The following is a 26403-nucleotide window of genomic DNA, read 5'->3' on the forward strand; positions in this document are numbered from 1 at the left end:
CTATTGATTTAAAATGCTATGTCATAATATGTATTTTGCTGAGATTTTTCTCTATCTCCAGACATGTAGAATACAGACACCTACACGTGAGCTAGGTTAGACATACTCGTATCCTGTCCTGTCAAAGCATTTCCAGTGCCTGATTATCTGGCTTACTTCAGATACTTTCTTCAGGGTTATTTGACTCCCAAGGTGGTTATTTTTGTCTTTTGACTATTAATAGGAGTCCAGACATTTAGCTCAGGTTTAGGTGTGGTTTTACAGACAGGCTAATTCAACCTTCTTGTATCATTTCATTAATTCTGAATAATAATTGTGATTTATAATTGCGCATGCAGGTTGGTCAGGACAAAGGAAGCTGTTCATTCAATAGAAACCACAGCCCATGTGTTGTTCCTCAAGAAAATGAAAATATTTTCCACACAATATTTGCTTTTTTCACGAAGTCTGGCAGAAAAGTATTGGTAAGAAACAGTACTGCTTATGGCACCACTTGCATATTTTACAAAACATTTTTCATGGTTTGGGCATGACGATCTGAAGCAGATAGTTCATTATTATAACAATACTGATGATGTGCTGGGAGGACATTTAGAGATTGTAATTGTCTGTTTTTTAAAAGTAAATAGGGGGTTTCAGGAAGTGCAGTGGAAAGTTTAGTTGACATGCCAGCATACACTTGGCAACCAGAGCCTTTGCTCCCATGTTCTCTCAAAGGCATATGGGGGCAGTGGGTCACTGCACTGTACTTGGTGCCCTCCCACACAAAGGGCTGGTGTGCTGCAGTCCTGTTCCTTTCAGTCCTGAATGCTTGCCTGGCTCAGCAGCTCTGTAGAGGTCTGAATTTTACCTGGCTTGCTTTCATGCAGGCATTTGTAGCCATCTATCTTCAGGTCTTGAAAGTTGCTATTTCAGTGCAAGAGTGCTGTATTATAGCTGTTATATAACTTAGTTTTCTGGTGTGTTTGCTGTTTATAATTTATCAGTGAATTTTACAATTTATCATTTAATTTTTACTTCCTTTGCCTAACAGTTTTTTCCATATTTCCTGTAGGACTGTGAAAGACCAGGCAGATCTTGTTTAATTGTACACTGCAACATAAGCTCACTACCTAAAGCAGAATCCTGTGATATAAATATCTACATGCTGCTGAATACCGAGATACTCAAGAAGGTACATGGCCTCCTTGTAGGTTGTCTTCAATGCCAATTTAAGTGTGCTTAGGTGAACCAGTGAACTCAAAACTTCCATTTTTTCCTCTTTATTAGTGTGTGAAAAATAATCATGGTATCAAAGAAAACAGATCTCCTTATTAACAGTGTGTATGGAGGTGTTAATCTTAGTTCTTAACCCATTAAGATAGAAATAAATTTAGTTCAGAAATTTATACATTGAAAAATGACAAATGAGACCCCTAATTGTGTGCATGGTGTTTAGGTTAGAGATTTCTGAAAATCTAATTGATTTCTGAAAGTTTTCATTCTAAAAAATTTAAGTGAATGTAAACTGTGACCAGCTATGTATTATCTTCCTGTGTAAACAGAGACATGGCAGTATTTTGTCATTTTTACTTCAAATTGTTATTATTCAAAGAAGATGCATCATGACCACATTAATGCTAAGCTTAACATTTGTGGCAAGAAACAAATGGTTGCCAGTTAATTTCTGTCTTCTCTGAAGCTGAATGAGACAGTAAATCTTTTAAATTTTTTGTGATTTACTGCATTTTCACCTATGTTCCTTTACTTACAAAAATGCTGAGTCTAATTCTGGCAAGATGCTGTAAGGTTATGAGGGAATAAGATACTTGGAGGAGAAAGCTGATAACATGAACCTATTAAAATAAACCTTTCTTTCATAGTTGTTAGATTAAAAGTGTCAGAGAGAGCCCTTATTAGAAAACAGTTGCTAAAGTAATTAATAGCCTTGAGGTTTTCCAATTGAAACCAGTAAATCTGTTAATGTTTGTTCATATTTGAAAAAAGGAAGTACAGGCATGGCCGGAAGTTTCAGGTATTTGTTACATGCTTATAGAAATGCTGAAATACGTAAACAAGTAACTACAAAATATGCTTCTGGGAAATTCAAACCTGGGAATAGCCAGGATTCATCCCATTGCTGGGTCCCTTCTAAGATTACTTTTAGCAACACTCTTTTAAAAGACATAGAGTGTTTACACATGTTTGACTATCACCAGTGCATACCGTTTTCTACTTATTACACAGTCTTCCCAAGGCAAACCGTATGCAAGTGAGTAATCTGTAAGTTGAAATGGCATCTTATTGAAATGTGCCTGTTAAAATGCACTGGGCATTTTATTGGAGAAATATGTATTAATGAGAGGAATTGTACAGTGAATAAGATATTTGCCATGCACAGATTCTAATAAGAAGTTCTCCCCCGGGATATATTGTAGTTTATCGCAGTTTCTGTATATAATTTTTCTCTTCACTTGAAAAACAAACCAGAACATTTTTCACAGTTAATGTTGAACCTGCCTGTGTCATTGGAAATTCTGTCTTGCTTCATGGCAAATGTGGGAAACATTAACAAACCAAATACAAAGTATGCATTTAAAGTCTAACATACCTGATTTTGCTATAATCTGAAATAATGTGCTCAGGTATATCTGTCTGTTATGAGCATAAAGTATATTTTTTCAAAGCAGAGTTGTAACCAGGATGGTACTTAACTGCCAACCTAGCCTTCACTAAGCATTGTCTGGATGTATTTATTATACTGGCAATTGTTTGATGGTTTGTTGGGCTTTTTTTGACAGGGGGGTTGGTGCTTTTGTTGTTGTTGTTGTTAAGTCCAGTTCTTCCTCTTTTTACTTCTCAGGACAGTTCATCGGTCATCCAGTTTGTCACAAGGGCAAGGCTGCAGGTGGACCATGACCTCAGAGTTGTGGAGGTGCCCAATGGGAACCCAGAAGAAAAAACAGTGAGTACACAAACCTAAAGAGAAATCTTTCCTTTTCCCAGTGGGCTGGAAATCACTGAGAGCTCTATACAAACTAGAATTTATAACTGGGCTGACCCACAAGAGTGCCCAGACTTCGTCTGACTAGACTAACAGCACTGTGAACTGTGTTTTTGTGGTTTGGCTCTCTGTGATAACCATGTCAACAGAGTGAATGAAATTATGTCAAACCAGAGTGATCTGTGTTGTACTAGCTAAAATATCCTTGAGGTAGTCATGCAAAAATTAGGTTTAGGTCCTGATTTAGGGTTAATATTTGCTTTAATCTAATTCAATTTTCCCATGAAAACCTAGAAGAGACTTGAAACCTCAGCAATGTCTTTTCACATGTGCCAGAATGAAATATTTAGAAGCATTAATGATATTTTGAGAGCTGTGGAAATGCAAAAAGGTGTCTAATCTTTCAGAAAATAAGTAAACTTTTTTTCTTGTGCTTAGCTGGTAAAAATCAAGTAGGAGCTGATACCACATATTGCATTGATTTCCCTCTTCCTTCTGAGTCTCCTGCCGTTTTGGTGCCATTTGTCTTCCTTCCTTCTGTTATCCAAAAGTCTGGCATTTCTCTGTTACTGCTGTATCTCAGTGTCCATCCACCTGGCTGGCACCACCCAGTTCACAGCCTCTTGTCTTGGTCTACTACAAAGGGCTCAATCTGGATTTAAATCAGCATCTCAATCCTTGCAAACCCAGCTATTTGCACCAATGTATCCCTCAACAATCATGTCTGTAACTGTAGTCTTGAATATCTATTTCATTAGACCTATCAGAAAAAAGAGTTCTTTTATACGACAGAATCTTCTTCTTTCCATTCTCTTTTCTTTGTCAGGTTTCTGTACCATTCTATACAGTAGGCTTGGAAGTTAAAATTAAAAACATAGCCATTGCTGGAAATGTGCCTTATAAGTGACCTGCAGTCCTGAGTGTTAATACATTGCTTGGCCACTCCTTAGTTCTGCAGCTTGCACAGAACACATCTTGCAATTGTATGGCAAAATTTCATTAATGACTTTTGAGAAACAACACTCACTTTTAAAATTTCACGCGTTTATTAAACCTTAACAAAAATACAACAAAGGACTGAATAAGGAACAATTTTACACTGCCAACAGTCTCTGTGACCAGCAGCCACACACTCATTTACAAAATGGATGCTCTGCTTTTTATACTCTTGGCCCCTCCCAAAGTTTTGTCAGACAACTCCTTCTCTGTCATCTATTGGTAGAGATCACTTTCTTACAAACTGATTGGTAGTCAGGTGTTGCCATGCCACGCCTCCTAGTAACAAGGTTGCCCTCCCCTAAATGTCCTAACTTATATTGGGAACAATGTAAGGGAGAGGGGAAAGAGGACTACGGGAAGAACATATAAAAATAACATAACTATCTATCTGTAAAACTTCTCTTAACATACACATAATATAAATCTCTTAAGTGTGAGAGCCAACCATCGCATTACACATTTATAACATGACATAAGTAACACCTGACTGTGATACCCGTGTCTGAACTGAAATGGAAGAACACAGTATCTCTATGACAAATATTTTCAACTGTAAAAGGTTTTAGAATATCTCAGAATGATAGGCACTATAAAATGTGTCGGATTGCTATTTTTTAATGTTCAAAATTTAGAAATGCTTTTTTTTCTAGGAATGAAGGCTCTGCTATATTCCATTGTTATCTAATGCTTAGAGGAAAAAATTAAAGAAAATTAGGGAAAAAAAATAAATTGGTCTTTTCTATTATCAGAAAGCCTTTCATCAAGTCTTTAGTTGCATTATGAAGCACACTGTGTGTGTTGGGAAGCTATCTTAAGCTTCAAACAAGAGCTTGCTTCCAATTCCTGGGAAGCCTTAGCTGTAAAACAGCATGCTTGAAATGTTGTTGCCATGTAACATTAATCTGTAGTTCGAAGTCTTTTCTAATATGAGTGCCATTTCCTCTCTGCTTTATGGTATTTCCATATGCCAGTTTCAGTATTGCTGTATGTTTTGCACAAGGGTCATGTTCAGGCAAAAATTTTAAGATATGACTTGGCTTAATTTTTCTGTGTTCTCTTCTTATGGAATGCAGAAGGGAAGAGTAGCTGTTGCAGGCCATGACTATTTAGCTGGAAATAGAGGCTGGAGAAAGAAAATGTCATTGTTCAACCTCCTCTTTTCCTTTTTAAAGCTCATCCTGTACTCTCCATTGACCAGAGACTGCTGTACTGTATCCATTTAGATAGCAGCTCCCTCTGTACAGTTGTGCATGAACTTCCTATGAGACTGTTTATGACAGTGTTCCCTAACATTTCTTAGACACTTTATCATGCTAAGGTTGAAAAGGCCTTTTTTCTTTCTAAGGCTAAATGTGGGCTTATTATCACATTTAAATTTTTTTTTAGGACCATGTACCATTATTTCAATTGGGGCTTTTACATTGTAGTGTAAATTGTACATCAAAGTGCAAATTGTCTGTAAAAAAGATAAATTGAGATGGAAGAGAAACAGAAAAGGAAGGCTGATATTTTTTATGATAGTATAAGAAATACCAGTGGACCATCCATATGAACACCAACTCTGTCAGAAACTTCAACAGACAATTTTTAAGGGAGATATGAACGTGTATGTGAGTATCTCTAAGTTGGGTAGCAGCCTGTCTTTGAAATTAACCCGCTTTTAAAAAAATATGCATTTGTGCAATTCTCAGAAATAATTTCTCTGAATTTGGATATGATTTTATGTGATTTTTAATTATGTATTTTTGGTTCTGGTTACAATAGGCTGCTTGAGCTCTTATATTAGACACATCTCATTAAGAAGGTGATCAGAGTTTGGATTTGGCTCTCCGATGACAGTGGTATTAACATACACATATATTGTCTGAAACTGGTGTCATATTTTCAAGAGGCATACTTTATTTTCTTCATCATGAGTTTCCATGAAGGTTTGGTTCTCTTCTTCTCGGTCTATAAGCAAAACCAAGAGAAGACAGTAGTAAAATACCAGATTGAAGAGTTCACATTTTCTGCTCGCTGCTTGTGTGCAGGAAGAGAAGGAGTGCTCTTAAGGAAAAAAAAGAACTTCCTTTGGAAGTATGGACGGAAGAAACAATTAGATTTTACTACAACAAAAGTATTCAAATGCCTCTGAGTCTTCCTGGATTGAAAGTAAGGGAATGCAAAGCTGGCTGCATGAAAAGGCAACCCCACATAAAATGTATGCAGGTCCTGCAACCCCGTGACCTTTAAAGCTTAAGGCTTCTGTCTGGTGCTATCCATTAAGTACAGGTATGCTCCATCAAGCCTTTGAATCTTTCGTGCCTTCTGGATAGAGTTCACTGTTCTTATATTTACAGTTCAGTCACTCTAGGTTTAATGCATATCCCGGGTAACCCAAAATGTTACTGTATCCCCTATCTATCTATGCCCAAAATTGTTACTATCTTTTTAAGACCCCTTCACCAGAAACAGAATAGGGAGGGTGGTGCCCAGGGCTTTTTAAAAATTGGGACACGGTGGGCGGGGAGGTGGAGATCTCTCTCTCCCTGTTTGGCTTGCTCTTAGCATTTTCTGGCCTCTACTTGCAACAGTAGCAAGTGGAGAATCTGCATTTTGCAATCAGAAACTGTTTCAGAGTGTTTCAGAGTTTACTGTTATTTTGCAACACCTGTGGACAGAACTAAGCCAGAGCAGATCTGGTGCCAGGCTGTAGCTCACCTGCGCTGAAAGTCTGTTCTTCCTTCCCTCCTCTTCCGTCCGAGTAGGGACCCAAGGCAGCAACACCAAAACTAGCAGGGTCCAGCAGGTGTCAGGAGACGGCAGCAAGTGGGAACACTGATCCCACACACCCCGGCAATTCCTGTCTGCCGCTAGTACTGCTTTGAAAGCTTCTGCCTTAATGAGAGGATTTACTGCCATTTTCCCTTTGTCATTAGAACCACACACTCATCTGTGCCAGGCAGCATCTTAGGATGGGTCACTCTTCAAATTCAAGTTTCTCTTTGTCTCTGGTGGGTGTCTGTGAGATTTAGCAATTGTGTATATAGTGATTGTTTACTGTTATTTTTTTGCCTGTTGCTGTTTTTCTTGCTAGTAAACTGCTATTTTTTTTCACTTATATCTACTAGTATTTGGTTTCTTCTCCTTATTGGTGGAAAGGGATTAACACTAAGGGGAAGAACTCATTGCAGAGTGTTCCCTTTAAATTGTCTTAAACCAAGACAATGCAACACAGTCAAGTGGTTGTCCTCCATGGGTTTTTTTCTGCTCAGAATTTAGGTATGTTTCAGTTTCCAATTATAATATATTTTGTAGAAAAACAATAGAAAAAAAAACTTACAAAAAGTCAGTTTATGGTTGAGAGCTTGGAAGCTATCTTTATATGCATATATTTGCACATATTCTATGCAAAGAGATTTAAATGTATATTCATGAACCTAAGCTTTGGCTGTCTGCCTGAAGCATGGAGGACTCCTGACTTTGGCCTGTTCCCTATGTTTGTGTTGAAAGAAACAACCTGTGGTCCTGGACAGTGTTCATGATGTTCCAGTTGTTTTTTTTTTTAATGCATATGGGAATACCTCTTCCACTGAGCAATCCACCGCCAACCTCTCATTTCTTAGAAACACTCAGCATTTTAAGGCACCAGTTCTCCCCAGCTTACCTTTTTAATACCTGGCTGGAGCTTTCTCCAGCAGCTGTCCAGCCTCCTTGCCAGCAAATTATTTGCTGCCATATTGTTTTTGTCATGTTAAGTTACTCATTTTGTTTTACTTTTCCATTTGCTGCTATAATATTCCTTTTATAGATTTTCTTGTCTTTACACTGCAATCTCTCAGGTAGAAACATACACTTGAGTAAAGGAATAGAATACACAATAACAATAAATTACAGTTACTTTCCCGGTGACAGAGACAAGCAGGTTGCAAGAAAACTTCAGGTTTGTATTTTTTTAAGAAAATACTGCTTTCCTTAGTATATGTAAATAAATAAATATCTATGTTCTGGTTTGAAAGCAAAAAGTGATTCCAAGTCAGAAATACAATTCATTAGGAAAAGGAAAAAAAAAACCCCAAAACAAAACAAAAAAATAACCCCAACAAAAGACATTCAATAATACAAAAGAAAAGAAACACTGACAGAGAATACAACTGGACACCCTGCTGGTTAGGGTGGTGGTAGCAGTCCAGATGAAATGGTCTTGTTGAAGTGGTGATCCCATACAAAAGATCTGGTAGCTCTTGTCCTCTGGAAAACAGTGGGTAAGGGCTGCTTGTTCTGTCCCAAAACTCAGATTATATCCAAGTGGGGATGCTTAGCTCCTCCCCCCTGGGCAGAGCATCTCACAATGGGCTGATATCATTCTCACATGGTGGGTTCTTAATTGCCCATTAAACTGGAATGGCTCCCAGAGGGAGTTATCTCTGAGTCATGCAGCAATGTATTGGTGGGCCCATTAACAGGAGATAAGGAAAAACAATGCCCCTCCTGGTTTCAACAGCTCTTGAAGATGGGGATAGAATACATCTTTATATTGTAACCTAGGACAATGTAAAAAGGATGTATATGCATATATGTACAGACATAAAGGAGAATAGTGTCTTCACTGGTGAACTCCCCCCAGGCATAATAGTACTTGAATGGAAAAGTCAACCAGCAATGTAATGTGGTTAGAAAAAACATAAATAATCTTGGTGATAACACAGAAATAGAATAGAATTTCTTAATAAGCCCATGCCTCCCATGGTTCTGTGGCTTATGAGGCAGGTGCATAAAATTAATTTGATATACATGAGCAAAAATAAAAATTTTTAATTTGCATTTTAAATCAACTTTTGCTGAAGTATGTTTCTTTTCTTTCTGAGTACCAGTGCAGAGTCTGTGCCTCTTCCGAAAAGGCTTTGACAGAGTATGAACTTTAATTACTTTCAAAAATTCCTATTCAGTTAACTTCTTGCTTCCATGCTTTACTGAAATAAGGTGTTTTAAAATTTCTTAAAAACAAAAGTTCTGTTTCTTCATAATTTCTTAACCAAGATATAGCTGTCAGGATATAGCAAGTGTTTGGCACAGGTAGATGACCTGGTAGGTGCTCTTGTACATCTGTTTGACATTGAGAAAATCAGTGGTTGGGTGGAAAATCTCAGTTATTTTCCAGAAGGGCAATTACACTGTGTAAAACCTGATAGAGTTGTGAACTACATAAAGCTAAATGGCAAGCTGCACTGCCTCCTGGGCTTCCCCTCTTTCAAATCCTGCATGTACAGTGCAAAATATTAAAAAATTATGATAAATATAAATATGAATATGATAAATATGAAACTAAAAATCCTCATATGTCAAGACAGTGATGTTTGTCACAGTTTTTCCCTGGCATTTTATCAGTCTGAAAACACACACCTAATCCACTCTGTATTTTGTAACTGTTACACATGTTTTCTGTGAACCACCTGCCCCTACTGGCCCTCTTTGGGATATTTTGCCAGCACCACGCCCCTTATCTTCAGCATCAGTTACTCTTATCACTCCTGTCTTCTTTATAGGTCAGAGCTGTGGGAATGCTGCTGAGCTGGAGGTTGCCTTGTGCTCCCTAACCTGTTAGCCACCCTGTAGAGGCTGTGCTGCTGGGTGGGAAGGACAGGGAATTCAAGGTTTTCCCAAGAACAGCTTTTAGAGACTGTGCAATGGCCATTGGGTCCAGCAGCAGGTGGCAGATGGTGTACTTATCTTTTGTACCAATTACCCTCTGACTCCAACCTTCCCCCCAGGGATGGCTTGCTTCCCTGGCATCCTGTCACTGACTGTATTGCCTTCTTCGTGATAGTCCAGATACGCATTATAATCTGACTGCTGAGTCTGATTCAGTTTGGGTTTGGCTTGGGTTTTTTGTTGTTGGTACTTTCTTCACCAAAACTCATTGCAGTTCCTGTGTATTAATGCAGGCAGATTTTGAGGACTTGAGGTGGCTAGGGACATTAACATGCACAACATCCCTGCTCTTCTTCGAACTACAAAGCATGTGTGTTGATTCCAGACTGCTAGAAGAAACCAGATAGGATAAGCTGCTGCTACCCTATTAGCTCAAGCTGTGACTGCAAAAGCTACAGATGGGGTCTTTTAGCCAGTGTGCTTCAGACCTGAAATGTGAAGTTCTTGCTATAGAGATTACATATGATTTCACCTCTGCAGCTTTTTTTCTGGTTCTGTCTTTTGGCAGGATTAAGTGCATATTGATCTATTGTTCTGGAGGTTGTGGTATGTTAACATTTGCTTGCTGAGTCGTGGCAAGAAGGCACCAGAGACTGCTTGAAAGGTCTCTTCAGTAAAGTTGGCAATACTTAAAATGTAAGGAGATTGGGGTTTTTAGAGGCAGAAAGCAAAATAAAATTAATGTCTTGTTATCTAAGAAATAGTCTTAAGAGCTGTGTCTGTAAGATGGATGCTAACCTTAGCATCTGTGAAAAATGGACTACCACATCAGATCATCTGTCCAAGCTTTTCAGAAATACAAGTGTCTTGGCTAAGGAAAGCAGGAGCCTCCCTTGGAATGGAAAATATTACCCCTTCTTTCCAAATTATTATAACTTTGAAATTAATGGGCTTTCAGGTGAAGATATGAGATAAGGAATAACAGGTGTATCTACTAATGTGTGTATGTATAACAAGGCAAACATCAAAAACAATATTGACAACAACAAACATGAACAAAAATCCCAATAAACTGTCTCCTCCCTCTAAGCCATTTCCCCTTTGGCGCAGTTACGGTCACAGCCGGCGGGGGCGCTGTTGGCTCCTGGCCGGGCAGGGCCGGTGCGATGATTCCCCCGAGCCTGCAGGGGGCGCTGTGCACGAGTTTCAGCTGCCTCTCCCCACCACGGTAGTGGTGGACACAGCCGGCAGAAAGGGACGGAGAGGGGGCTTCCTTTACAGACTCACTCAGCCAATCCCTCTGCCCCCTCTGGATAGCAAAGTGAGCTGTAGCAGGAACCTCAGAGTGGCATGCTGGGAAGGCAGGGATGAGCAAAGTCCCAAAGTGGTAGATGAGATGTATCAGAAGCTTGGCAGCTGTAGCTGGAACTGCGGAGCGTCCCTGCAGGGCAGGGGTGTGAGTTACAGCATAGCAAAGAAATCTCAGAGCAGTGGCAAAAAACAGTGGGGGCTGAGCAGTGGCCACTGGGCTCCTGAACATGGCTGGGAGAGAGAAGCTCCCTTGGAGGGGGAGGGGGCTCAGGGATCCTGGGGTTTCCCCTGAAGCACCTGAGTGGATGGTGAAAGTCCTTTTTCAGTGAGGTAGGATGTAAATAAGGTCACAGTTCAGTGAGGCCTCTCTCATGAGTAGAGGTTCACCCCATGGAGAAAGAAGCAGGACTGGGCTAGGCTCCAGTGGTGACAGCGAATTCCCTCCAGCTCAACTGTCCTCCTCTGAAGCTGAGAGAGAGAGAGAGAGAGAGAGAGCTAACAGCTGTCTCAGCCCCTTCCTTTCCCAGCCAAATTCTTTCAGTATCTCTGCTCTTCCCAGAGAAAGCCCCAGGTAAAAGGAGTGAGTAGCCAGCTGGACCCCTCCCCTGAGCTGTAGCCACTTCTTTTCTCTCTCTTAAGCACCTGGGCATTATTGCCTCCTAGCAACATATATGGGGAAAAATTCTTTGAGAGAAAGAACCTTAAACCCCAACAACAAGGAAGGCAGAAGATCTGTGTTTGATCTCTATTAGGTATTTCCCTTACACTGGTGTGAGGGACAGTCTGCTGCTTAAGAAGCTCTCTGTTCAGCAAAATATGTTTAAAAGTCTGACAAAGGCTTTGTGCTATTATCTGAAATGCTAAAATTATTTTTTCTTGGTTGAAGAACTGGTCCATGTTTGAGAGCTGTTTTGAATATTGTGATACTTGTTGTGGGAATATGTTTGGATAATGCTAAATATGTAGAGCTTAGTTCATGTCTATTTGCTATGTTTTCAAGTCTTGTCATCATGACACCAAAGCAAGGCCACTCGCGGTCATCTTTGAAAGGTTGTGGGTGATCAGGAGAGGTGCCTGAGAAATATCACCCTGGTCTTCAAAAAGACCAAGGAGGACCCGGGGAACTACCAGCCAATCAGCGTAATCAATCTCTGGAAAGGGAAAGGTAATGGAGTGTCTCATTCTGGAGGCCATCTCTATACACATGGATGACAAGAAGGGGATCAGGAATAGTCAGTATGGATTCACTAAAGGCAAATCATGCTTGACCAACCTGATGGCCTTCTATGATGAGACAACCACTTGGATGGATGAGGGGAGAGCAGTATGTACTGTCTACCTCTATTGCAACAAGGCGTTTGACACTGCTTCTCACAATATTCTCATTTGCAAAGTCAGAAAGTGTGGACTGGATTAATGGTTAGTGAGGTGGATTGAGAACTGGTTGAACAACAGATACCAGAGCATTATAGTGGCACAACATCTAGTTGGAGGCCTGTCACTAGTGGTGTCTTCAAGGTTCAGTACTGTGCCCATGTTAGGTCATGTTTGCGGGGTGAGGGGCAAGGAGACAGAGACACTCAACCCCGATGTTCATGTGCACAGAAGAAATTTGTTTTTCCAAGCCCTTCCTTATAAAGGGCATTTTGAAATACTCAGTCTGTATGTTCTCATTGGTCTGAACACCATACTCCCCTGGAATTTGGCCAGTGAAATGCTTGCAGCTTCATAAGAGATCTGATTGGGAGAAGATCCTGTCATTCAGTCCTGGGGCTTGGTAGCAAGCTCATATATGCTATTCAGTAACATCTCACCCTTCCTTGTTTAATAAAATTTGTAATTTGTTTTCTGTTACCCACTGCCACTCTTCCTCCTGGCTAGCTGATGACAAGAGGCGGGGGGGGGGGTGTGGAAGATCCCCCTTGAGCCCCATGAATCCCAGCCACCTGTTGGCACAGTAAAACACAGAGCAGCATACGGGTCCCAGGGTAACTTTATTTGATGGTAAAACTTCCCCTTTCCTTCTCCCCAGGACCCTGAACAAGGAACCCTGACAGGAACTTATATGTGGGGGCAGGTCTCTGGGGAGGGTACAATCTTTAACAAATCAGGAGAATTGGGAGTAAAAAAACCAGGCGGGAACCACAATGTGTAAACCAATAAAAATTTTAAGGGAGGAGAACGGTTTCAGTAAACTGATAAAGTTTGGGGAAACAGAAACTAGCAACTAACAACAAGAAAAGTGACAAAAATCTGGGAAAAGGCGGGAACAAAAGGGAAACAGCATAAAGAAAACTACCAAATTACAAATCAAATAATAAACCTACTAATAAACCAAAAAGCATACTGCAACAACCCATCTGCATGGGCCCTTTGCAAACGGGGCAACAGAAGACAGCATGGGCTAAATTTGCATGGAAGATGCAGCATTTGTGTTCTGGATCTGTTGGGGGAGAACTCAGGCCACAGGCACAATGCTTATATATTACAACTCATAAAAAACAAAACCCATTCAATCTTTAACCCATGTAACCCTTATAGAAAAACCCAACTATTAAAAACACCCTGTAACCCATTTATCCCTTGAAAAACCCAACACCCAAAAAACAATCTGTAAATAGAAAAACAGTTTGTAAACAGGAAAATACTTTGTAAACAATTCAAGTCCTTATATTGACTGTCCATGAGGTAGGTGGTCATTTGTGATCCATTGTTCTGTGGAGAGAACAAGAGACTTCAGAATGCTGTCTAGTGTCCTTTACCTTGGATTTACCTAGGAATATTGTGCTGTTGTATGATTTATTATAAAATGTAAGAACATGACACAACTTAAAACTCAAAAAGGGGGTGGTGTACCTTCACCCCAACTTTTCTTCCCTTTTTCCTTTGTATAGTAAGTAGAAATAGAAATAAAGCATGCATTTTTTTAACAGCATTAATAAGGTAGAGGGTTGCTGGTAGGTCTCTTTTTCACTATGAACAAACTTGGAGGGCCACTTCCAGACAAAGCCTCTGTGCCTGTCTCAAAAGAAAAAGGGTTTGCTTTTTTGCACAGAATCTTTACCAGCTAGATTCATAGGTTGACTAGGCCAATGACTTGGTTGGGAGAGATTTCCTGCATTCTACATTTTAGAAACAAGTTTGCATTAATATCCAGTACAAAACAAAGTGAAAAGTTTTTAACATTAATTTCTTAGTGGACATCCCTTGGATCTTACCCATCTTTCTTGAAATATTGGGACAATAATTAGTAGGAGTATTAAAAAAATACATAACAATACACACACTAATGCTTCCCTGATGCACACTGTTAATAGCCTGAGACAGAAAGATAACACTTGACTGATCATGCACTTATTCACTTTAGCTTAAGCAATTGCAAACAAAATCAACAAATACTGTATTATGAACTCTTTACCCTTTGCAAATGTTTTCAGTTTATTAGAATTTCTGGGAAATTAAAACATTGATTTATTAAGAGGTAACATGGTTGTAATGCTTTATAGGGAAGGAAACAGTGTCTGTTTGTCACTTTACTATCCATTTGCAAGCAGCTGCTGGCTTCTCGCTTGGCTGGATGATAGTGTGTCTTGATTTCAGCTGCTGTGAGACATTTAACCCATGTGTCCGACTCCATCTCTTCAGGCAGACTTGACCGTCTCTGTCCCTGCGGTACCACACCCCTGCCTGTCTCCCTGCACTGCCTTTTTCCAAGCACAACCTTTGCAAAGGCTTTTCCCATGCTCTGCTTCTAAGTTCTGCAGCTCTCTTTGGAGGCGTATTTGGTGGTGGAGCTGCTCCCACTGGAGGTGCGGCCAGGCTCCACAGAGGCTTGGCTGTATATCCCTTTGAGGCTGGATCAGGGGCAGAGCTCACCCCGTGACACTGGCTGGATTGCAGGTGCTGCCAGGCCAGCTGAGGAGGGTGCAAGGCTGATGCCATCAACCATGTGGCATGGAGCAATGGCTGCGGGGTTCTTCCTGGTCCTGAGAGGGCTTGGAGCGGACGCCCCGCAGTGTGGTCCCCCGGAGCAGGGCAGCATGGTGTGCCTGCCCAGTCCCGTGATATAATGGCCTGAAGTGGCTGCATAGTGATTACAACAGTCCAGAGTGGGCAAGGGGTGTTTCAGAGCTGCCAGGGCTGTGTAGCCTGCCACGGTTATGATGGCCACCATCTCTCCACGTGGCTGCATTTCGCACTGTCCAGCTGGCTTCCTGGACAATGCCGGCATCTGCCAGGACACCCCCACTCCCCGGGGAAACAATCCCTCTTTTTTCAAGAAGAAAATCAGTACCTTCAGTACCTTCATCACGGAGTTTTCTGGTCCCAACATCCAAGCTCCCATGGTCTTGATTGCAATTTTAGTCCACAAAACAGGTTTTTAAACCCTTGTAGCACTTTCTGCTGTCTGCCGAGGGGTTTTTCGCCATTGTCTAACCAGTTTGTCCACGTTTCACACTGGAAGTCCAGTTTTTACACTGTTCCAGCTTCTATGCCATGGTTCCAGCTTCCTGCTGTATTTCTCCAGTTCCAACACTGATCCAGACTCTGACGCCCTGTAATCCGGGTCCCACCCCAATTTCCAGCTCTAGGCTATTAATCAGGTTTTTGTTTGTAAACCAAAATCCAGCTAAAACACCACACATCTCTTTTGCTCTGTGTTGCTGAGTTCTTATCACTCCAGGGTTCACTGCATGTTAATTCATATGTGGGAGGAGAGGGGCAAGGAGACAGAGACACTCAACCCCAGTGTTGGTGTGGCACAGAGGAAGTTTATTTTTCCAAGCCCTTCCTTATAAAGGGCATTTTGAAATACTCAGTCTGTATGTTCTCTTTGGTCTGAGCTCCACACTCCCTCAGGATCTGGCCAGTGAAATGCTTGCAGCTTCCTTCATAAGAGACCTGACTGGGAGAAGCTCCTGTCATTCAATCCTGGGGCTCGGTAGTAAGCTCACGTATGCTATTTGGTGACAGGCCCAGTATTGTTTAACTCGTTCATCAGTGACTTGGGGGAAGGGGCAGCAAATTCACTGACAGCACAAAGCTGGCAGTAGTGGCTGATACCTCAGACGGCTGTGAAAGAAAAAGACTTCAAGAGTTTCGAGAGATGGGCAGAAAAGAAGGGTCTGAAGTTCAACCAAGGCAACTGCAGAGTCATATACCTGGGAAAAAATAACCCCATGCACCAGTACAGGCTGGGGGCCAAACTGCTGGAAAGCAGCTCTGTAAAGAAGGACCTGTGGGTCCTGGTGGACAGAAAGCTGTCCATGAGTCTGTAGTGAACCTTTGTGGCCAAGGCAACCAATAGTATCCTCGAGTGCACGGGGAGAACATACAAAAATAACATAACTATGCATCAATAAAATTTCTCTTAACATACACATAATATTTGTCTCTTAATTTTGAGACCCAACCATCACATTACCCATTTATAACATCTATAAAATGGTTTTGGCATTTTAAGCAAAGATAGTGAAAGTGGTTTGTGAAGGAGGGAGGAAAAACAGCTACTTTTTCTTGCAAGACAAAGCAAATTAATTACCTTTAAAAACTCCCCTGCTACCTCTCCACATTTGCTGGATATTGCAAAATTTAACACAAAAATAGCCTTCACTGAGGAGAGATGTTCTTGAGTTTCTACTGAGGAACTAGTTTTGATTGAAATAAGAGATTGAAAATTCACATAGTATGTATGAATAATGTAATTTGTACTCATTATCTTCTTGAGACTGATGGTGCAAAGGCTCTTTGTTATCTGTATTTCCCTGCCATACATACTACATATAGAAAAAGAGAAAAGAGAACAGGTCCCAGCATTTCCAGAAAAACTGTATGTGTCCTTGCCTCTCGCACAATGTATCTTGTAAAGCACAGCAGGGATGATTTATATTTAATAGTGATGTATGAGTTGTCCAGTTTTTTTTTGGGGGGGGGGAAACTAGTTAACAAGCAGTCTTGGTTTAAAAAGGCAAATATAAGGTGGAAACCTCCCTGGAATGCAAAAATGACCCCTCCCTCCAAATTATTGTGACTTCAAAAATTTCAGGGCTTTGAGGCAAGAATATGGGAAAAGGAAAAACAGTTCTTTACTCTAAGATGTATGTAACAAGACAGAACAAGTAATAACAATTATGATTTTTAAAAACCCCAATAATAGACTTTTCTCACCCATTAAGCTATTTCCCCTTTGGTGTAGTTACAACCACAACAGGGGGTGATAGTGACTTGGGTGAGGCAGAGAAGTTGCAGTACGTCCATTGCGGCTTCAGGGGGCACTCTGATGCAAGAGGGGGACCTCCCTGGTGGCGGTACTAGCAGCTCAGGTGAGAGAGGGGGAAGGGAAAAAGAAAATTACTCCACCAGGCACACATGTGAGTGTTGATCTGTCTTTGGCACCACTAATTGGAGTTGGTACATGCTGGGAAGGAAGGCAGGGCTTTATCATGATGTTGCACTACCATGCAGAGAAGAGGTCCAGCAGGGGAAGCTCTGGCTTCAGGCATCTCCCCACACAGTGGCTTTGGGGAAGGGATGGAAAGGAATGATTCCCCTAGGCTCCCACATGGACTGTGCTTGTCTCTTTTGGTGCTGGTATTTGGCGAAGTCTCAGTCAATGGGGCAGCCAGGACTCTTTCTCTCTTGCAAACAACGGGCTTACAAGCAGGTGGCAGGCAGAGCTCCATGGCAGTGTTGAAACCACTGTGATTGAGAGGTCCTAGGTGAAAAAACTCCCACATGACTGTCTCTGCTCCAAGCCGGGAAATGACTACTCCCATACAGCTAAAAACTCCAAACCCCTGTTCCCCTCCCCAAAACCATTTCAATGGTATATCACAGTGCTTGGCTACTCTTTTTGTTTTTTAATCACTGTCTATTTACCTAGAAAGCCACCCCCAGCATCTCCCTGATAACAAATGGGAAGAAATTCACTTCAGAAAACCTAAGTTTTCTGAAGTTCATAATGAATATTGGGGCTTGGCAGGGTAAGTGTTATGCTGGAGAGGAGGCTGATATTCTTTGGATCCAACATACAACTACTCAAAATCCACTTGAAAGCTTTAAATCCTTTGGGAAAAAATTGATGGAAAGCACTAAATTAAGGCTGCATTCCCTATTTGTTTGACAGATGAAGTACAATCAGTGAGGCCACCATACAATATGTTGAATAAGTACAAGAGAAAACAATACAACTTCCAGTTCTAAAGTTTTTTTTCTAATTGCTATGTAGGTGGTCTTTGAGGCCTTGCACAATCTGGAACCTCGTGGGTATGTTGTTGGATGGATCATTGCCATCAGTTTGTTGGTGGGAATTCTCATCTTCCTGTTGCTGGCCGTGCTCTTATGGAAGGTAAGATAACAGATGCAACATAAAACGAAAGCTAATCCCAGGGAAAAAAAGCTTAAATTTATCCTTGTATTTAACACCCATTTTCTTTAGGAGCAGAATAATTGTCTACTCCCTTACAGAAGTCATTTGTCAGCAAAACCAATTTAATAAACAAGCTTTTGTGAGGGACATGCAAAGACTAATGACATAAAGAAGAAGTTAAAAAGTGGCGTTTTTTAGAGCCTAGTTATTAAAAGCTGAAACCTCTGATCACCATTTCAGGACAGTGGAAGGTCTCAAATAGAAACCTACTGTTGTATTACACTTGGATACTTTGCATTTCTATGTTTTTATGATGACTGAGGTTCACTGATTTCAACAGAGTTTCCCGAAAATCAGATCAACTTTCCTTGACCAGCAAAGAGATTGGGTGTGTATATTGCAAAAACTAGCTGGTAGCTACTTTCTAAGAGAGAGATGCCCTTGGGAGAGGAGTACACAGCAATATATTTTTCAGATCCCTCAGACAAAGAGTTCCAGATCAGTAAAATGCCTTACCAGAGCAAGAAGCACCTGGACCTGTGAAAAGACAGCCTTCACATAATTTTTGATAAAGTGCCATTCTTTTACCCAAGCACTGTTTCAGTATAAAGCTGGGCTAATGCTAACACTTGCCAGCAGCCATCTGGTGTGGAAAATATGAAGGGTAAGGAACTTCAAGTGTTTTCATTTTTCAGTTCTCTGTTACCAATCCATAAATTTAAAAGACCACAATCAAGGTCAGGGACTGTCTTTGAGAGAAGTAAATCTCAAATGCACACATGGGAACAAGTCCAGCATTATTTTGATTCCCATGGCAGAAATCCAGGAGCCTGACTTGCACTGTTTAGTAGCCTGTGTGTTGTAGGCTCTGCTAGCTGACTGTGATGGGACAGGAAGCCACAGCCCCAATGTGCTGGACATACTGCTGCTGGTTGTGAAGCTATAAAATGGATTTAGAAACCTAAAACTGGCCATGCAATTCTTATTTTAAATTATGATGTGTGTAGAGTTGGGTTATAGATTAAATATAAGATATATATATATATATATATATATATAATATACTATATGATCTATCTAAATTTTATATCGGTTATAGATTTAAAGTACTTTTATAATCAGTTTTGAAGATTTCTAAAATACTTATTAGCCATGGTGTTTTGGAAGACAATGTCTGACCACATTCTAGAATATCTCATAACTTCTGTTTCTCTGGCATTTGGGACATACTTCTGCTTTCTGTGTCAGAAATAGTAAAAGAAAAAAAAAGTCCATGCAATTAAGATAGTAGAATAACTTAAGATTGGAAGAGGCCCACAGTTTATGTCTCAGTGACATACAGTTTTGATAAAGGATATACTGCTGCTGATACCTATATGACTGATTTCATATTCCTCATTTCCTGTCATAAAAATACATGAAATAAATTGTTTGAAAATGTTCAAGATAAGAGAAATATCACCCTGTGAGTCTTGAGGTAAAACTTGTACAATTTCAATTCTTGCTCTCTGCTACAGTTAATACAGTTCTTTGCTTCCTGGGTTAATCTTGATCCTTTAAATGTTATAGGGATCATTCAGTACATGTGAAGAAACTGCCATTTTGTTGCATGAAAGCTTTGAGAGAAATGCCAAGTAACAGCAGCAAATAACTATTACTGGGGTTACACAGCTGGTTTTGCACGCATATGTGCTGAGGCAAAGGAATTTGAGGTGCCTTGCCCAGAGTCAGAGATGACAGTTGGGCTTTGCCAGATGAGCTCCAGTACTTCATCCACAGATTTGCTGATTACAAAAGGATCCAATAATTTAAGGTTATATTTTAGAAAAAAGTGATTAAAACTCTGAACTGCTACTATCAGCCAGTATTTTAATTTATCTTCGTTTGATACAGAAATATATGTAAGTAATATTTCACACTCACTAGTTACTGTATTTATTAAAATTATGGTAATATTAAAGTTGAGATAAAACTGACATGGGAAAGTATGTTGGGGACATGAACAGGACAGGACTGCTGGGATATGTTCTTTGAGCTTTTATTGCAGCATCAGCCTCATTACATGGTTGAGACAATAGGAAGATGGCAAAAGCTCACGTACAGCCAGCATACAGCCAAAGATTTCTTTGTTACAGGATATTTGAAAAACTTTCTTGCCAATAGCATATTGCTTAAAGCTTATAGACAATTGTTCTAGCCAATTACTAAAAGTACACATGTGTGTTTAATGCAATGCTTGCTTGTCTCTTTTCTATTAACAATATACAATACACCACTATTAAGCTTAAAACCTTCTACTATCTTGCTAGTATATTTTCCTGCAGTCTTAAGGTCCATCTTAGCCAAGCCTAAAACTCAAGCTATTGTTTAATTCCTTGCTTGCTACACTATTTTAACTTTTTATACTTTCAGACTTTGTAGCTGCAGATAGTTATAATTTTCTCTGCCCTTTCTGTTTCTAAGGCCTACATTTCAAGCTTTCTGAAAATCTTCTTACCTTTAGTATTTCCCATGTTTCCCCCGCTTCAGTACAACCAAAAAGAAACCTTCTTAACTTTGTTGCTTATTGAGTACCTTGCATTACATAGCTCTACTGCAATACATATGTCTTTTTGCTTGTTTGAGTCACCTCTCTTGCTTGCTTGAAGTGCTGCTATTTTATACTACAGTAATTTTAATGTTGTAAAATATTTGGTCTGTTCAAAGAATATAAGTCAAATCTGCTAATGGTTACTATTTACTGTTCTAATAAGTCTCATCTATTCTAAGGTCTTAATTCAAAGCTTTCATCTGTGTCTATACTTACATCCACTATCTCTGTAAGATCTTGAGAACTTTCTGTAATTCTTACATCTCTCTCTTTGTGTGATAAAAACTTCTTTGATAGTTTTGCCTATCATTTGTCATACACACCGAAGTATACAATGTACTACTACTAGTTTTATCACTTAAACAACCAACACATACAAACCTATTTTATGAAGTTCCCGTAACCAAGGTGCAAAACTCCATCCTTTGAACAAATTGTCTAACCATGATCTATGGTGTTCTTTGATTTAAGCTGTTAAAACTTTCAGCTTTTGTATGCTTTTGTGGATGGATTTAGAATGGTCGGACAATTCATACAACACAATCCTTCAAAATGTTCACAACCACGTCTATGTGTCAGTAAAAGAAAATCAATTGTTGCTATATTTGGAAGGGTAGCATGTCTAACACTGCTGACATCTGTCAGCATATCACTGATGGCAATGGATGTGGCATTGGTTTGTTTACTCAGCCAACATCCAACTCAATCTAACTGTTTCAGTGTCATGGCAGAAGCAAGTTAGGGTAGAAGAAAACCCGCTGAAACTCTTTTCACAGATTTCCAGGGCCTAAAATCACTGTTACAATTTTCTTCATATTGATGGGCAATTTTTTTTCCTGTCTGTTTTTTCTTAAGGACTCTATTAGCACTAGATGCTAGCACAGTAAGTTGTCCAATACTGCATGGAACACCTTCAAGGTGTGTTGGAATGCCTTGCCAAGCACTATCTCTACAAAAATACCAATATCCTTTTGTAATTGTCGTAGATGTTGATCAACCCCAGAAAGTCCACCCAAGCTATCTGAATAATTACACTAAAAACTAGAGTTTCTGTAAGCAGGGTAACTGGGAGTAACATTGTATTTTGGAGGATCATTCTCTGACTAATTGGTATCTGAAAACGTAAGACAGAAATCTATTGTTAAGGAACTAAGAATCTCCAATTCTTGGGGCTCAGGAAGTGCTTTAGGAAGTTTTTTGTCCCAAATGTCCCAAATGTCCACAGGATTGCTCCCGTTGGCAACCTCATCTGATTTATTATCAAGATGCTTTTTGGTCAAGGGATCATAATATATAGGTCTCGGCCAATCTTTTACTGGCACACTGACTACACAGGTTGAAAAACCCAGTTTTCTGGATTTGAATTGGACAGACATGGTGTCTGAGCCTGCCTTGGCTAAGGTCACCCAAACATTTGTTTTTGGCTGTTCCACAGGCATATCTGCACTGCAAGAAGCATGCAAAACTAGCCAGCACCCGCTTAACACTCAATTTCACTCTATATCTTTAGTGAGCTATTTTTTGGCAAAAGATTTCCCCATATATTTCAACTCACAAATTCTGCTTTCGTTCCTTCCCAAAGTTACCTGGGGACTAATTGACTGTGTTAAAAAATGGGGTAATTTCACCTTTAAAAGTCCAATGAGGGGGTTCACTTTCTTTTGTTCTATAACATAACACAATAGAAACTACACTTTTGCCAAAAGAGCTCTATGAAACCAGCAATTCACATGCTCATCACTGACATAAAATCAAGGTTTGCAAGTTCCACTGGTACGTCAGGTGTGACCCATAGTCTCTCTGGCTGACATCTGCATACTTGTTTCTCCATTCTTGGACTCATCAGTGCTTTCTCGAGTGCGATATAGTTTGACGTTCTTTGCCGGAACCCACTTTGGTCCTGCACCTGTAGAGATGCAAACATACCCTTTACCCCAGGTTATTAGTTGGAAAGGATCTTCAATTTGTCCTGTCTCAGGGATTCTAATTAAAACAAGGGAATTTTCTTTCAGTTACGCCTGTGTGATGTGAAAAATGCCTAAAAAGTGGTGGATCAGGTTCTGTAAAAGAGCTGTTCAAAAAGTTAAAAACATAAAAAGCTTGAGGAGAGGAGAGTTATAGTACTTAAAGGTTCTTCATTTAGCATGGGTTTTTCTCTAAAACTCAATTTTGCTTGCAACAATTTGTGGGCTGGATAATGAATAGAAAAAATACCTGAGAAATGTAACAATCTATTTTGAAAATCATCTGAATTTTGCAATGTAATACCAATGTACTATGCCATTGTAACTTTTTCTACTTTCAGACTTTGTAGTTTCAGGTAGTTCTAATTTTCTCTGCTCTTTTTGTTTCTAAGGCCTACATTTCAAGCTTTCTGAAAATCTTACCTTTACTATTTCCCACAGGAAAGTTGCAGTCCTACAGAGGAATCTTAATTCTCTGATTGTAAATATTTTTTAGACCAAATTGTCCAAGTAGATCCTACATTCCTAAATTTTGTGTGTGAGGAAGTAAAAAAAAAAATCCCAATTTTATATTAGAATTTAGTTTTTAAATGTGTAATGAAAGAACAGATTTTAATTAGATAGCACTTTGGATATCTTAGAACTGCTGGTAAGAATGAGAATTTAGCCAAGTTTCAGGACTAGATTATAAAATAAATTATATTTTTATTAAGAAATTAATTAGAGCTAAAACGTGGTGCTGGAAGGCAGCTGGTTACACAAAAAAGAGCAGGAGCTGGAGCAAACTCATTGTAACAGAACTGAACACTGGCAGCAGTGCAGAGTGTGCTGGCAGCACCCACATCTCAGCTCTAGGTGGAAAGTGCGCTTTTGCTGTGTGCACAACTACATCACAAGTGACACTACACAATGGACAAACCCTCAAACATGCTGATGTTTTGCAAATGGAGTAAACAGTTCCTTAAAGCTGCAGAAGAATACTAGAATACATGTAAATATTTCACATTACATACTGCTAGAATTAATACCATTAGCAGGAGTAAGATCTCAGGGGCATTCCAGCACAAAATTCTGGTTTTGAACAGAGTAAGTTTACTGTGCGTCATACTAAGATGAAGATGGTAATATTTCATTATTTGTAGATCTAAAATTGCACAGTTTAGGGGGTTCTTGTCAATGGAAGTGATGTTAAATGTTTGATTGTTTCATTTCAAATAAAAGCTTACTTACTCATGTGCAAGGTCACAGCCATGTTTATACACATACAAAAGGCTTTTTAACATGAACTTGATCAGTTTTTGAGTGGCTTTGCTTTTCTTTTATTTTCATATTTCATGTAGATGTTGGGCTTTCTCTGATTTAAGTGCATACAGGTTCAGAGAGGCTGAGCAGCTTTTCCCTGACTTCCACAAGATGCCAAGCATAAGGCAGACTGGCAAGGATTGCCCCATTTTTGCCTATTTTGTTGGACAGCCTAACCTGTGGCTTTTTCTATCTTGTTCATCTACTCTGGATAACTTTGCGCAGGCATCTGTGGGGACATGCTCTCATACTTGCCAGATTTTCTGCAGCGCAGCTCTCTCTCCACACTTGTGCCTCACCTGTTGTTGTCTATTTGCAGGAGGAGCAGGAGGGGCTCTCATACTGTTGCCCACAGCAATACATTTTGCTTTTTTATGCAGAGATTGGCCTATACCCCTATGGTGGCCTCCTGATGCTTGTGGAAAGTGGAGCAGGGCAGGAGGTTGCTTTTCTTCAGGCCAGCTACACATAAGCTAGACAGGCCTGTGGTTTCACAAGCACTGGCAACAATTCAGGAGGGAAAGGCAGTGATGGCTGGTTTATTTTGTTGAGTGCTGTCCCAAACATGCTTCCCCTCAGGTGTCAGGACTGCAGCAACGTGTCAGGACAAAGTCTCCTTTGGGAATAGTGTATTTATGCACATCTAGACCAGGTATACACCATGCAAAGGCAAAACTGAAGTGTGATATATTATAACACAATAAATATTCTATTAATGATAGTAGTGCTTTACAATGTTTTGGATTGAAATTACTATATTTGAACTGGCTTGAGTTGTGAAGTGAATTATTTAATCCATATCATTTTAGATTAAGCGCACTGAAAAAACAAAATGTTGTCAAAGAGGGAATGTGTAAGTGAGCACCAGGCTGGATGTTTGGACAACTGAGTGATCCATGGAGCCAGCTGTGGAAGTGATCTTCAAAACAAAGATTTATATTAATTTATATTCACTGCAGCAACATTGTTTTGTTTCTCTGTGGTATGTTTAAAACAGGAAATTGACATTTATCAAAACTTATTTATTTGACATTAAGCATGTCTCTGAGCTGAGCCTGTCCCGGTGGTATCCAAGCTCTGACTTGTCTAAAATAAGGTTTCTAGCATTGCTTGCTGGATTCCTGGGTCAAAGACTTGATCTCTGGGTGTCCCTTCCGTAATAAGAACCTCTTCTTTGTGGATTTGTGAGAGGACTGTGGAGAGGAGAACAAGGAGACTAACAACCACATATGTTTGGTTTTTTGCCTAGCCAGAGGGCTCCTGCTCTTCAGTGTGTGCTACACAGTACATTTTTGCCTTTCGTCTTAAAATGAGAATTTGAAGACCTTTTTTTAGATTTTAGGAGAAAAACTTACGACTGTGTGTCTTTGAAAGAACACTTGTATTCCCCTACACAGAGTAGTTGCCATTGCCTCACCTGTTGTTTCAGCATTCAGAAGATATTTGAAGGTAACCAAGGCTAAAGCTAACTTAAAATTCATCTATATAGTAAAACCAAAAAAGTTTTTCCCTTTTTGGAAGGAGAGGCTTTCTCTTACTTAGGGCTTCAAACATTAAGTCTTTTTAAATGGGCCAAAACATAAAGCCCATCATGTTCCAGTGAAAGAAAAAAAATAAATACTTCTAAACTCTGTGCCTAATCTTTCCCAGTGGTTGCTCTGTATTATGTTACAAGCCCCAAACCATTTTGTCTCCCTTTAATTTGGCAGTATCTAGCTACTGTTTCCTGAGCAGTCATCATACCAACCCCCTTTCCTGGTGGCCAGGTTTTGGAATAGTAGCTCTGCAATGAAATAAAACTGATTTAAAAAAAAAATCCCACAAAAAAAACCCCAAAACCACTACAGTTTCCACCCTGAGGTGCATAGGGAAATACAGTTATGGCACGAAACCTCTTTGGATTTCAGTGTAGGGGAGTAGTGTGGCTGTTATAAATACATACACACACACACTCTCTCTCTCTCTCACACAGAGAGAGATATATACATAATCATAGTATGAGATATATACATAATCATAAAATCAAGGTAGAAAAAGACCTCCAAGATCGAGTCCAACCTTTGACCAATCACCACCTTGTCAACTAGACCAATGGCAGTAAGTGCTATATCCAGTCATTTCTCGAACACTACCAGAGATAGTAACTCTGCTGCTTCCCTGGGCAGCCTATTCCAATGCTTAACCACTGTTTCGGTGAAGGAATTCTTCCTCATGTCCAACTGGCACCTCCCCTGGCACAACTTGAGGCCATTTC

The 26403-nt window shown here is 39.9% G+C and overlaps 1 protein-coding gene across 5 annotated transcripts in view; it reads left to right on the plus strand.

Annotated features, from left to right (window-relative positions):
* Positions 1–26403, plus strand: part of ITGA9 (integrin subunit alpha 9) — a 244994-nt gene that overhangs the window by 202828 nt on the left and 15763 nt on the right. For all 5 annotated transcript variants that reach the window (XM_064421253.1, XM_064421279.1, XM_064421270.1 and 2 more), the window contains 4 exons: positions 339–464; positions 1055–1174; positions 2843–2944; positions 18153–18272. In XM_064421253.1, coding sequence (XP_064277323.1) covers positions 339–464; positions 1055–1174; positions 2843–2944; positions 18153–18272 — 468 coding nt within the window. The remainder of the gene's footprint in view (positions 1–338; positions 465–1054; positions 1175–2842; positions 2945–18152; positions 18273–26403) is intronic.

The sequence above is a fragment of the Passer domesticus genome, chromosome 1 (assembly GCF_036417665.1).
Source record: "Passer domesticus isolate bPasDom1 chromosome 1, bPasDom1.hap1, whole genome shotgun sequence".
Taxonomy (NCBI): Eukaryota; Metazoa; Chordata; class Aves; order Passeriformes; family Passeridae; genus Passer; species Passer domesticus.